This window comes from Lactuca sativa, chromosome 9 (genome assembly GCF_002870075.4).
Source record: "Lactuca sativa cultivar Salinas chromosome 9, Lsat_Salinas_v11, whole genome shotgun sequence".
Taxonomy (NCBI): domain Eukaryota; kingdom Viridiplantae; phylum Streptophyta; class Magnoliopsida; order Asterales; family Asteraceae; genus Lactuca; species Lactuca sativa.
The window spans coordinates 68846004-68859985 of NC_056631.2; the positions used below are offsets into that span (position 1 = coordinate 68846004).

A 13982-nucleotide genomic window follows, 5' to 3' on the forward strand; every position below is an offset into this window, starting at 1 on the left:
TTAAGACATGCAAAAGCATAAAGTTTGCAACTTTATGGGGTAATACGCTTTAATAAGCTTAGATCTAAAATTGGACATTAGGTCTTAACTGATTAAGACCTTAGAAGGAGCTTTTCACCAGCTACAGCGTATGTCGGGCATACCTAGACGTATGTTGCACGTACGTGTCTGAGGTCCCGTCTATGTGAGGGTCATGAGTACGTTGGGCGCACTGTTGGTATGCTGAGCGTACTCGCCAGAGAGGATTTTGGTCTTTTTAGCCTCGGGATATTTCGGACTTAGGAACTTGGGCTTTTGTTCCGCCACAAGCTTTTCAATGGTGGGCCTTCTTGATCTTGGACCCATTTTGGATATGGTCTATCTTCTAGGCCTTGGAGCTAATTGTATTTGAGTCTGGGTGGGTTAGGCCCACTAAGGCAAGGGTTAATCATCCTTTTCAGGGTTTGGGCTATCAGGTTGGATTATTGAACTAATTTCTAATTAGGGTTTCTTTACTTGTTATTTAGTGAGAGGATTTCCCGAGTCAGCAGCCCGAGTGTGAGTTGATATCTCAGTCTGAAGTGAGTTTCCTTCACTATATTTGTGGGTCGGATGCACCAATTTTGACCCACTCGTTTATGCTGGTAGTATAATGATTATCTTTGGGGCAATTGTATGTTATGCATGTATTTGCTTGATGTCTATGTTACTATTTTGTTATGATATTATGTGGTAGGGGTAGGGGTGAAATAGACCCGATACCGGTTGAAAGAGACCGAAGGGGCTGAAATATACCCAGTACAAGTGGAAATAGACTGAAGGGGTTGAAATACACCCAGTACCGGTTGAAAGAGACCGAAGGGGTTGAAATATACCCAGTACCAGTTGAAAGAGACCGAAGGGGTAGAAATATACCCAGTACCGGTTGAAAGAGACCAAAGGGGTTGTGAGCACCTAGATACGCTTGATTGTTATGTATGTATGGTATGGGGTATATTGGGGAGCTCACTAAGCTTTGTGCTTATGGTTTTCAGTATATGTTTCAGGTACTTTCAGCTCGAAAGGGAAGGGCCCGACCTGATCACACTACATCCAACTTTGTTTTCTATATCATGTGATTTTGGGATTTTGTACTCTGATATTATTTTATTATGATATACTTTCGACTATTTTGACATGATTATCCAAGTGGGAGACTGTTTGATTAGTGTCTAAGCCCATAACTATTTTGGTATGTACTTGACCCGATTATGAGCATGGTCCTTTTTGGTTGCCTTCACCATAGCAATATGTAGGATGATTTAAGGAGAGAAAGGTTTAAATATGATTTATTAATATATTATGAGAATAATATATTAAAGGAGAATTCATATTGTTTAATTGATATTAGTCAATAATTAATTGATAATTAATTTTGTGGCTAAAAGAGATTAATTAAACTTAGGGGACTGGACTGCAATTATTGGATAATTGAGTTATTGGGCTAAGGAATGCTAAAGGAACAAGGGGTGAACGAAATTATGATGGAAGCCCATCATATTTTCGTTCATGGCCTTATCCAGAAGGTTCCATGGGCTGCTTAGAGTTTAAGCTGTCCATTAGGGTTTTGACTGAAACCCTAGCAGCCCACACAAGTATATAAAGGACCCCTTAGGCCCCAAAAACGTGAACAACTAATTCTCTAGGGTTTCCAGCCGTTTTTGGTGCCTCCCTTCTCTTCTCCTCTTCATCCAAGTTGCATAAGGTGTTTGTGACTCCATTAGAGGTGCAACACTTGAGGTACTAAGATTTCTAAGGCCAATCCAAGCAAGGAATTGATTGTTATTGCTATATAACAATCAAAGGTAATTCTATAAACCCTAATTCAGTTTATAATGTGTTAGATCTAAGTTTGTTAGTCTTGGATTCAAAGCATGTAGAATAGAGAAACCTAGATCCAAGCATTAGGGTTTGTATGAGCATATAGGATTGTTCTTATGCCTAAAACCCATCAGTGGTATCAGAGCCTTGATTGGTTTCAGTTGTATGTGATGCTTAACTGCTTTATTTACTGAAAAATCGATTTGTGGCCTCCGCCCGACCTGACTCGGCGAGTCAGTGGATGAACTCGACGAGTCTGTCCCTGAATCGGCGAGTCCAGTCCCTGACTCGGCGAGTCCAGGGGTCAGACAGAGGGAATATCGGGTTCTATTGTTGTTTTGCTGAAGGATGAATACCAAAAACGTATTTTGATGATAAAATCCGAATTTTATTATATTTGGGTGATTATCCTTCATAAAATCAAAGATAATTTCAAATCTTTTAAATAATAGTTTCTTTATATGATAAATATGGATTATTTAAATTTTTTGGTAATTATCTTATGAATAAAATGAGATTAAGTCAAATATAGATAATCACCAAATTAATTGTTTAATTTATGTTATTTGTTATTTGATCCTTTATGTTTTGAAAAGTTTCAAAACTTGCCCTCAAGTTTTGGAATTTAATTTTTTGATTAAAAAGTTTAATTTTGAAATATTTAAATTCTAAACCCTAATGTTTTGAAATGTTTCAAAACTTGCCCTCAAGTTTTTGGAATTTAAAAGTTAATTAAAAGGTTACTTTTGAAATGTTAAATTCTAAAACCCTAGTATTTTAAAAAAATTCAAATCACACCCTTATGGTTTTATTAATTAATTAAAGTGTATAATTAAAAGTGATTTAATAAACCCATAAAGTTTTGGTTTACATTTAATTAAATTAAAAGCATAATTTTACTAAATTAAACCACCTAGTGTTTTAAAAGTGTAAAATACACCCTATACTATATATAACATTAAAAGTCTAATATTATATATATGTATGAGTAAACAGTCAGTCTTACCGTTAGTAGGCCTCATTCACGAAGTTGGTCTATAAGGGGTGTTTAAGGAAATTGCCTATAAAATGGCGATTGAATGGGTATCTACTCTTACCCACCGCACTCTTGACTAGTGGAGGGTCGTTAGCCGAACGGGTAGGATAGGACAGAAGCCTTCCATTATAAGTATAATGAAGTACAAAGTAACTAAATGCTTTTTCAAATTCCCAAATCATAGTTACTTTAGGAAAAATGTGAAATTGTATGCTAATCCATAGAATTACACTCCGTACCCCTGTCAAACGTTAGTGGAGCGTGTGTGGTTAACCGGCACACTAATTTGGGGATGACATTGGTAGCGAAGGGTGACTCGATGTTTGTCATAGATCAATGGAGCGTGTGTGGCTAACCGGCACATTGATTAGGTGATTGTAGCATTGGGTGCACCACGTGATTCATATGGTTATTCACACCTTGTTTGTGATCCTCGACATCCCAGTCACAAAAAGTAGGGCATAATCGAGATTAAACATGCATTGAGAAGTTCAATGAATCTCAAAAGATCTAGGAGTTTCAATTCATTTAAAACTTAAACTTCTTTTTCGTTTTTCATGGTGGAAATTGGTAAATCGTCATTTACCTACCTTCAAATATTTTGCAACTAGATTACGGCATCCCTTTTCTAGGTTGTAGAATATTGTGTTGGATCCTAGCCTTAATAACTCATTTGGGTGTTTTATTAAGGACTCAATCAACTTAACTTGAATTTCTCCCGTTTTGTAGATGTCTAACTATGGTATTCCCGAATCCCAAGGAAAAAGTGTTCCTAATGAAAGTGAAAGCTTGATTCAAAGTGAGAGATCAATGTGGACTAGCTTAATTTCACTTCCTCCTCTTCCTCCCGTTGTTCTCCCTAGCCCTAATGATCGAAGACTTGAAAGGTTCAAGATCACCGAATCCCTATTGGAAATGGAACATCAAGATGGCAAACCCGTGTGTGCTCACATCCTAGGGATGAAATCACACATTGATAGGTTGATCATGGTGGGTGCGTCTATCTCAAATAAGTTGGCCGTGGACTGGGTTCTTCAGTCACTCCCTGAATCATATGATGAGTTCATTAGAGAGTATCATATGATGAAACTTGACGCAACCCTCATTGACTTGACTTATATGCTTATTGCTGCTGAATCAGAAATGATTTGGCGAAGTAAGGGAGCATATTTGTCTGATAAATCAACCAACCATGCTTCCGTGGACAATCTAGGAGAATCCACCTGTTCCTGCTGCCAAGGAAAGGGGAAATGGATACGAAGCTGCCCGAAGGACCTGAAGAATCTAAGAGATGGGAGAGTCGATAAGTATGACTCTACTTCAGGTATAAAATCCACTATCTAACCCCATTTAGATTCCTATTCTTTATTCATAATGTGATAAGATTACATTTGCATGTTTTGCAGGATTAGAGAAAAGAGAGGAAGTTTGATGGAAGAGCAAGATGAGTCTGATCACGAAGAAATGGATTCCGTCGCATGAATTCGAAGATCAGACTTTAAGCTTAGGAAGTTATGATAGATTTGTTAGGAGTATATGATTGCATAGTTTTTCATTTGAATTTTGCATTGTAAGGACATGTTTTCCGCAGTTTTTATGAATAAATAAATTTTGGTTTTCTCTTATTTATTTATCCTTGCAATGAAATATATGAAAAATTGATGTTTGTGTACTTCTATTATTAGCAAAATGGATTTGATTCTTAATTATGTTATTTGTGGAAATGTCAAAATTTTACCAAATAAGGAGAGTTTCTCATCGCCCATGTTTCAATTGGACAGAAACTTGGAATCATGCAATGTGTGTTGTATGATGAATGAAAAAACTTTCACATTTAGGAAACTTAGACTAATTCTTTGGCAAAGTGTCAATTGAAGGACAAGGAGATCAAGTACACAAGGTTGTGCGTTGATCAAGTCCACCACAAGAGTGACAAAGATATTCGTCATGATTTACTAAAGTTTAGTAAATATGATTATACTTATAAGATTAAGTGTAATTCTGAGTTGATTGAAAGAGTTTCAATGAATGGTAGAACGAATAAAGAAGAATCAAGTAGGCAGAAAGATAAAAGTTTCTCTTTTCTAAGAAGAAGGGAGAGTACCTTTTATTGTGTTTTATGATAAGTCTTAATGATTAAGAACCATGTCTCAATTGATCCTCTAAGTGAGTCTTAGTGCAATTGCATGTCTAAGAAGAGGAATCGAGAATTGTAGAAATGGTTAAATCAAGAAGTCAATCATACTTCGTTCCAATATCAAGTCTTAGAGTCAAGATTGTGACATTGAGTGAAAAGTCTTAAGTGGGTTTATAACACTCATCAAATGTGGAATTTAGAAAAGGTTTCCTTATTCTTGCACATTTGAAATTGGTAAGTTGTGTTGTCTTGGATAAGACAAAGACCAACTAGGACCAATTATGTGAAGTGTTTTGTCTTGATAAGAACTACACTAACTCTTGAACATTTGCTTTGTCAAGAAATGTTTCTTGACAAGAGAATCTAATATGTCAAGGAGTCAGTGGGAGTTTTAATGTTTTTGAAAAGGTTTCGAAAACAAATCAAGAATAAACCTTGTCGATCATCACTAGCACACGACTTGAGGTTTACAACCTATCGTGCTGACATTATTTTGTTTCTGTGCCATTCCAATTGAATTAATTGTGTATGTGAGTTCTATGAGTTCTCATTTGAATGCATACTAAAGCCTTAGTCGACGGAAAGTACATTGATATGTAAGGACAAGTTACTAAACTACTTGGAAGACATGGTGGGCACTCGTGTTACCATAGGGCAAGAAATCAAGATTAAGAAAGCTCAGTCCATATGAGGTTGGATTTGTCGCAAACCTTGGTTTTGGAAAATTCACATGGATAGGAACTCATACACCATAAAATCTAAGTGTCATAAGATTCCATCCTTCATGAAAATGACTGTGAGGAAATGCTTTCACTAAGAGAGATCTTAAGAAGATAGCAATTGTGAAAATTGTATTCTCAAATTCGATTATGGTTACGGCATCCCTTTCCATAGTTCGAATTGTGAGATTTGGCAATTAGTTTGAACATTTGGAACTTAGTAACATAAGTTCTAAATTGTTTAAGCACACATATGAGCTATCTAAGGCAAAGGTGTATAAGTTTAAGAAGCTTGGATAAAGGCTTATCGAAGCATCTGGTATTAGAAATATGAATTTCAGAAATTCAATAGGCATTGTTTTCTGGAAGCTCATTTGTTTTCTGAATACATGTCAAAGCTAGTGGGAGCATAAATATTATGCTTATATGATAATCATCATGATAGTGGGAGCATAAGTGTTATGCTTGTATGATTATTATGGCAAGTATTGCAAGTTAGCAATATTAATTATAGAAAAACAAAGATTCAATTTGCAAAGTTGCATGGGTTGAGAAGCTGTTTTGCTATAATTAAGGGAGAGAATATTATACTTCATTTCAAAATCTAAAGCTTAGATTGAGAAATTTTAACATTTTCATTCAAAGGATACATTGTGTGTTCTTAAAATTCGATTATGATTACGGCATCCCTCTTCATAGTTCGAATTGTGAGAAAATGACACATAAAATATTATGGCAAAAGATTGGTAAAGTATCATATCTTTATGTAAGACATTATCCATCGTGTCTCATACGCTTCGGGTATAGGATCAATTGCAAATGCTATAATATTTACCATTCTAAAATTTTCCAAATGTCTGGCGCATTAAGAGGGAAAAAGGACTAGAATTAGTTTTGACTAAAATAATTAAACAACTATCAAAGGACGATCCAAAGTTCGCTGAGGATTGGTTGCTTCTGAGTAGTTGGGAGTATGGTATTGGATGGACCATATCGACATTATTATGAATAGATAAGATTCTATTAAGAATGAGTTGTCATATGGCAAATGTGGAAATGTTTCCATATTGGGAGTTGGATATTAAGAATCTATGTCTAGATTAGAAACTTTTATGCAAGAAGGATGTTCAAAGGAATGTACTTTGAATGTGAGACTTCACGTCTATAGAATTGTCTTGTAACAATTTCTAAGTAAGTACTTTGTAATCTCATTAGCCAAGTCTTGGTGACTTTTGTGCTATGACTTTACGAAAGGATCGTTGCGTAAAATGTTAGAATCTAGGATATTCTAGTAGTGGAAGAACCTTGTGTTCTCACACTAATAATGGGGATTGAGGAATTGTGAAATGAGAATCATTGGAAAAGTTTTCAATTGTTCTATTTCACAAAGCATGGACCATATGAAACAAAGTGTGCATGCTTAGAGCATGGGACAGTTATCGTTGTAATTCAAGTAATAAGTTGATTATCTGAAACATTAAATGATAAATAATAAGTAATCAATATGGTGGATAAATACAAGTGTTTTATTTACTCTCACAAGTTTGGGGCCATATAGGATTAAGTATTATTGTTATGTTTCAGTTTGCATGTTTTGACTTCCAGAATAACTAGGTTATTCAAACATCCACAGTCGGTCATACGTTGGGAGTAGGTATGAATAAAAACTGTCATGAATCTGTCTGTAGATTGTCTGAAGTGTTTAGACATGGCACAAGTTTGCTACAGAGTTCATGAGTGCTTTGATAAGATTAGAGTATTGGATTAAACCCACGCTCACTTGGATCACTTCATGGATTTATCACGAGTGATTAGTGAGACGATAATATTGTATATTCTTGAAACCGAGACGTGTGAGTTGTTATTTGTTGGTCGGTTACACATTGATAATAAGTAAACGCACCAGTAACTTGGTGTTATAAAACTTATTGTTGTGTGTGATTCGATCAGTAAATGCAAGCGAGCATATGAGTCGAAGTTTATCCATTCCTTTTACCCAAAGTAGGATAAAAGCGATATATGTGGGCCTCTCGATGATTTAGTGATGAAACCTAAGCGCTTGGCCAAGCCGGGACTAAGTTGATGTGTTCAATTGTAGTCTGTTATCAGTCTTCATAAATCGGAAGTCGGGAAACAGTATAGAGAGAATGATTGAAATTCATGTCTTTTGTCTATACGATATCTTGAGAATGGAGGAGTATATAATCCCTTATCTAGAGGACACGCTATTTGATAAGATCAGAGTTGACAGCGGCTTTTGAAAGCTACGATTGCTGATCAGGTTCTGAAGTCATACGAAAAATAGTTATTAGACTTATCCAAGTGGGAGACTGTTTGATTAGTGTCTAAGCCCATAACTATTTTGGTATGTACTTGACCCGATTATGAGCATGGTCCTTTTGGGTTGCCTTCACCATAGCAATATGTAGGATGATTTAAGGAGAGAAAGGTTTAAATATGATTTATTAATATATTATGAGAATAATATATTAAAGGAGAATTCATATTGTTTAATTGATATTAGTCAATAATTAATTGATAATTAATTTTGTGGCTAAAAGAGATTAATTAAACTTAGGGGACTGGACTGCAATTATTGGATAATTGAGTTATTGGGCTAAGGAATGCTAAAGGAACAAGGGGTGAACGAAATTATGATGGAAGCCCATCATATTTTCGTTCATGGCCTTATCCAGAAGGTTCCATGGGCTGCTTAGAGTTTAAGCTGTCCATTAGGGTTTTGACTGAAACCCTAGCAGCCCACACAAGTCTATAAAGGACCCCTTAGGCCCCAAAAACGTGAACAACTAATTCTCTAGGGTTTCCAGCCGTTTTTGGTGCCTCCCCTCTCTTCTCATCTTCATCCAAGTTGCATAAGGTGTTTGTGACTCCATTAGAGGTGCAGCACTTGAGGTACTAAGATTTCTAAGGCCAGTCCAAGCAAGGAATTGATTGTTATTGCTATATAACAATCAAAGGTAATTCTATAAACCCTAATTCAGTTTATAATGTGTTAGATCTAAGTTTGTTAGTCTTGGATTCAAAGCATGTAGAATAGAGAAACCTAGATCCAAGCATTAGGGTTTGTATGAGCACATAGGATTGTTCTTATGCCTAAAACCCATCAATTGTAACATCTAATTTTTCAGGTATTCACTTTTTGACCTTGAGTTAAGATTTGTTTGCAAGATTGGTCCCCAATGGCTTTTTTCGTAATTTTGGCCATTGCTTGCGTACGGTGGGCGTACGTAGCCAAGCTGCAAACCCTAATTTTTAGGGTTTGGACCCTATTTAAGCACATTTATGGCATCATGCACCCTCTTATCTTGAGCCTGCTTCCTCATTTTGAAATCCTAAAGTGTGTGGGTGTATTGTGAAGCTTGAAGATCCCTCTTTGGTGTCCTTTTGGAGCTTTAGGAGTAGAAGGAAGAACCTTGAGGTTGTGGTGTTTCACTCAAGGCCTTGGATCCAACATCAACTTCCCTTGGTGCATCTGTTAGAGGTAAAAAGCTCCAACTTTGATGTATATTCCTTTTGGATCTAGTTTTAGCTCAAAGTTGTTACCTTTTTGTCTCCATCTTGATCTTTGTGATTAGGAGATACTCCAAGATGTTTAAATTGTCCTTTCATATGTTTTAAGGTGTGTTAAGTCATAAAAATGTGTTCTTGGTCATTAGTTTCTTTCCATGCATGAGCTAGATTGTCTTAATGGGTAAAGAAGATAAGGTTTTTGGAGCTAGAGTCTTAATATCCATGCCTAATCATAAAGTTGAAAATTTTATGGTTAAGGACATCTTTTTGGGCTAGATCTGGATTTTGGACGTAAGTGTTTAAGGATTAAGCACTTAATGGTTAAAGTGGTGAGTAGCCACGTACACTAGGCGTACCAAGAGGTACATTGTTTGTACGTGGTCAGCTCCCAGACTTTGGCCAATCATGTAGTACGCCCCGGATACGTATGGAGTACGCCCAACATACTCACTGAGTCAACACGGTTGACTCAGTTGACTTTCACCTAGATTTTAACTAAGGTTTGACCTAGGGGTATTTTAGGTATTTTGATATGTATGCTAAGTTTTTGTCACTGAATTTATTAAGGTGATTGGTAGAGTTGATCTCGAAGCAGCATGCTATTCAGTTTAATCATATGTTTGTGATGTGGGTTTTCTCATTGTATCCATGGGTCGAAGGCACCAATGTCGGCCCATTATTGTGTTATTTAGACCAAGGTTGTAGAACTCGTTATTCGGTACCTGTTCGCCCGACTACCAAGTAGTGAGTACTCGGGGAGTACTCGGATTTGGTAATTCATGGAGAAATATTTTTAGGGAAATTATATATGTCAAAATTATAAGATAAAATCATAAGTTGATTCACATATATAACAAAATTAGATACATGTAAATACACAAAAACTGAAAAACACATAATAGTCTCACTTCGTGAATAATTACTGAAAATTTAAGATATATAAGTAGTAATAATCACATGTGTGTGTTAAATAATAAATCATTAAGTATATTATACATATTAGTCACCGAGTTGACCGAGTTTTACCACATTGCTCAGTTCAGTAAGAGGCCGATCGGGGAGTACTCGGGATTTTGTAACTCGCCTCGGTAAGGGGGCGAGTAGCGAGTACTCGGAGGAGTAATCGGCCAACTCAGCGAGTTTTACAACACTGATTTAGACTGATAATTGTTGTGTGGTTTACATGAGTTTGTATGATGGGTCGAAATAGACCCCAGGGCAAGGCCCATTATCGTATGTTTGGGTTAGAACAGACCTTAGGGCAGGGCCCATTATTGTATGATCGGGTTGAAAAATACCCAGGGTGAGGCCCCATGGCGGGGCCCATATGTGTTGATCGGGTTGAAATGCACCCCATGACGGGGCCCATATATGTATATCGAGTTGATTAAACCCAATTGTATGTTTTGGTATGTGGTACTTTGGGGAACTCACTAAGCTATGTGCTTACAGTTTATGTTTATGGTTTCAGGTACTTCCGGTTCGAAAGGGAAGGTCCCGACGTGTCCACTCATGATTTCTGCATTTGAAGTAATTATACCTTGATGTTTTGACTATTATGACTTGGTATTGATTTTGAACAATTAATGAATAATTTGATAGACGTTAAATGAAAACCTTTATTTCTATTTTCGGGACGTTACACTGGGAGGAAGTGTGGTTGCGTGAGCTGACACTTATGGACCAGTTTCCTAGGTTGCGTGCATTGGAAGTGGAGAAAGAGTGTTTGATTATTGGTAGATGGCGAGAGAGTGGTTGGTGTTGGAATTGGAATAAGGAAATTTGAGGTGGTGCCACTACTGAGCAACTCTCAACTTTAACTGATCTTCTTTGTCATGTAGAACTATGTGTTGGTAGTAACAAATGGGAGTGAGAGTTGGAGCCTAATGGAGTGTTCCTATATTGATGATGTAACCTTAAACTCGACCGTTGTTGGTACTAGATGGTGTAAGTTGGTCCTGATAAAGGTTAATGTTTTACTTTGGCATATTTTTCATGATAAAATCCCCATTAGTGTGAATTTGGAAAATAGAAACATTGATTTGCCTTCCGTTTTATGCCTTACTTGTGGGGTACGTGGGAAGATGTTAATCCTTTTTTCTGATGTGTGATGTGGTTGCTCAAAGTTGGATGAAGATTGTGAAGTGGTTAGATATGTCATTTCCTCATTTCTCATGTGTTGCGGATCTTTTAGCTTGGATAGATTCAGCTAATATGGTAGCTCTAAGGACAAGAATTATCAAGGTCATTGTGCTTACCACAATATGGATGCTTTGGCGGTATAGAAATAATGCCGTATTCCGGTCTAATGCTAGAATATAATTCATTTGATTGGTTTTCGAATAGGAATCACTCAATTAGCATAACTTGGACTTTCTGGTTACAAAACCAATTTTTTATAATTCTTTGTAAAAAAAATTATTCCTTTAGCCTCTTGCTAGTAACGTGTTTATAAAATTCAGTTGTTCTAAAAAAAAAGATCCAAACATTTTTACTCTTATCTGAGAGAAAAGAAACCTTGTATTTGCACTGCCCCTCTTACATATCCACAAGCTATCCTCCATATATGCATGCACTGCCCCTCTTACATATCCACAAGCTATCCTCCATATATTCAAAATTGGACGATGGACGCACCAAAAAACCAAAGGCCACTGCTACCTCCTGATGGTCAACTGAATGACGAAAACGACACAAGTTACCATATAATTCTACATAATTACGATATACCATCAAACGTAAAGAGAAATTACATATCCTCATACCTTTCATGTTTATACAGGTGTATTACGACATAACCGTTTGTTTGTCTTTCCGAACAAACTATGAATACACAAATGCGTGTAACTTATTAATATTGTAAATAATTTTTTTGTTGTGTGAATAGAAAAGGTTTCTGCTTCATCTCGTGGACACAACTTATAGTTGTAATTAAATATTTATCACCAAAAGAATATATTATACAAAAATGACTTTAAAAATAATTATTTTAAATATTAACCCACGAAACAGTGACCCATACGATGAATCATGATATACAAAACTTCTTAATCAAAATTTCATTAAAACTAAGTTCTAAAATAGCGCAAATTCCATAATCGACAGTAAGTACAAATTGATAATCTTTCTGGTGATCTAATTAACACCCAGAAGTCGATTATGTATGAGCTGGCTATATATGGCTATATACATTTACGGATGAACAGCTTCAACAAGGCAACAAGAATGTAGAAACTTCAAGCCCGAACAACTCTACCACCTGGTGATCTGATCCGAAAAACATGCTCTTCGCCCGTGCATTTATCTACTTTAACCACCCAATGACTTGGCCTTCCGCCCTTGTTGCCGCCGTGGCCACCGTTCTTGCCGCCACCATTGCCTGACTGTCCGGCGATTCTCATCAATAGCAACCCTTCTCCAATCGGTAACAAGTGACTGTTTAATCTGCTCCAAACCCACGAATCCTTCCAAAAAGCGTTATACCCCAAAACAATCGTATTCTTTTCTCTCTCGGTTTGTATCGCTCCCAAAATCCCTTCATGATTCTCTAGATTGCAGTCGATAACCACAAGATCGGCAGATTTGTAGTCATTTGACAAGAGAGTTTGAGCATTTCCTACAACAAACTCTACTTGGTTCGCATCTGAGCTAAGAGCTTGCTTGGAAGAGTGAAGCTCCTCGATTCCCTTCACGATGCAGATCAGCCTGCCACCAGTTTGATGAGATGCAGCTATGAGGCCTTGGGTGGTGGAGCCGGCCGCCTCAGCACATGCAACCACCATGAGTTGAGCGTTATTTCCGGCTGCAATGGCCGATATGAACTCTGCAACATCTGGTTCATTAGCTCTCTTACCCTGAAATTATAAAAAAGAGGAGTTTAGGAGATTATACATTATATCTTTGAACGAAACATTGTTCTTTTGTTATATTTTTAACAATGGCTAAATTGAAATGAAAAAGATTGGTTTAAAAAGTTGATCAAGATTTCTCATAAATTAACCTACCATTTTCATGGTTTTGATGTAAGCTTCAGTGGCGTTTTCAGCTGACCAGTAGTTCATTTTCTTTTCTGTATTGTCTCGTTGAAGCTTTTGGAGAAGAAGAAGGCTATTTGAACTTGAATATGAATGATTATGCTTTGCCCATGTGGGTGGCTATATATAGATGCCAAATTAAATAAACAATATATGAGATTGATACATTTAATTCACAAGTGGGGTTGCTGGCTTGACTCCCTGACTTTCATCCGAAGGTTTATGTATCATAACAGTGTAAACCAGTTGGCCCATTGCTCAACAAATTTAAAGGATAATGTGTAGGATCAAGGCTACATATTCCTAAAGCATTATTCTTAAATGTAGAGGTCATAGGTTCAAATCTCTCGTTTGGAACTTAGATGGTGTTTAGGATTAGATTAGAAAGATGATAGTTTGTCGTTTCAAAATAATAATAATAATAATAATAATAATAATAATAATAATAATAATAATAATAATAATACTCGCGGAATAAAATGCTAATGACCAAGATTTTGTTTTATCTTGGCCCGAAGGGTATTTTAGGCCCAACCGTAAACTCTAGCATATAGACCTATGAGTATATGAATTCAATAAATATCTATTTAATTAGTTTGGATGTGGATGCAAACGATTACCCTAATCGTGTGAACCACATAATTTCTATGTGTTATTTATTTTTCCGCACATGAAATATTTGTTGA

The 13982-nt window shown here is 36.4% G+C and overlaps 1 protein-coding gene across 1 annotated transcript; it reads right to left on the bottom strand.

The window, feature by feature from the left end:
- Positions 1-12298: 12298 nt before the first annotated feature.
- Positions 12299-13418, bottom strand: LOC111901637 (uncharacterized). The gene is made up of 2 exons (XM_023897521.3): positions 13267-13418; positions 12299-13116 (listed from the first exon to the last, which is right to left on the bottom strand). The coding sequence occupies exons 1-2, from the start codon at positions 13321-13323 to the stop codon at positions 12499-12501; spliced, it is 675 nt and encodes a 224-aa protein (XP_023753289.1). The 5' UTR covers positions 13324-13418; the 3' UTR covers positions 12299-12498.
- Between the last annotated feature and the right edge of the window lie 564 nt (positions 13419-13982).

What these genes read in the sequence shown, in the direction of transcription:
- LOC111901637 (XM_023897521.3), bottom strand. Translation starts at nt 13,323, where the DNA reads ATGAACTACTGGTCAGCTGAAAACGCCACTGAAGCTTACATCAAAACC. An exon ending in ACATCAAAACCATGAAAATG is followed by an intron (nt 13,117 to 13,266) that starts GTAGGTTAATTT and finishes TTATAATTTCAG; the next exon opens with GGTAAGAGAGCTAATGAACC.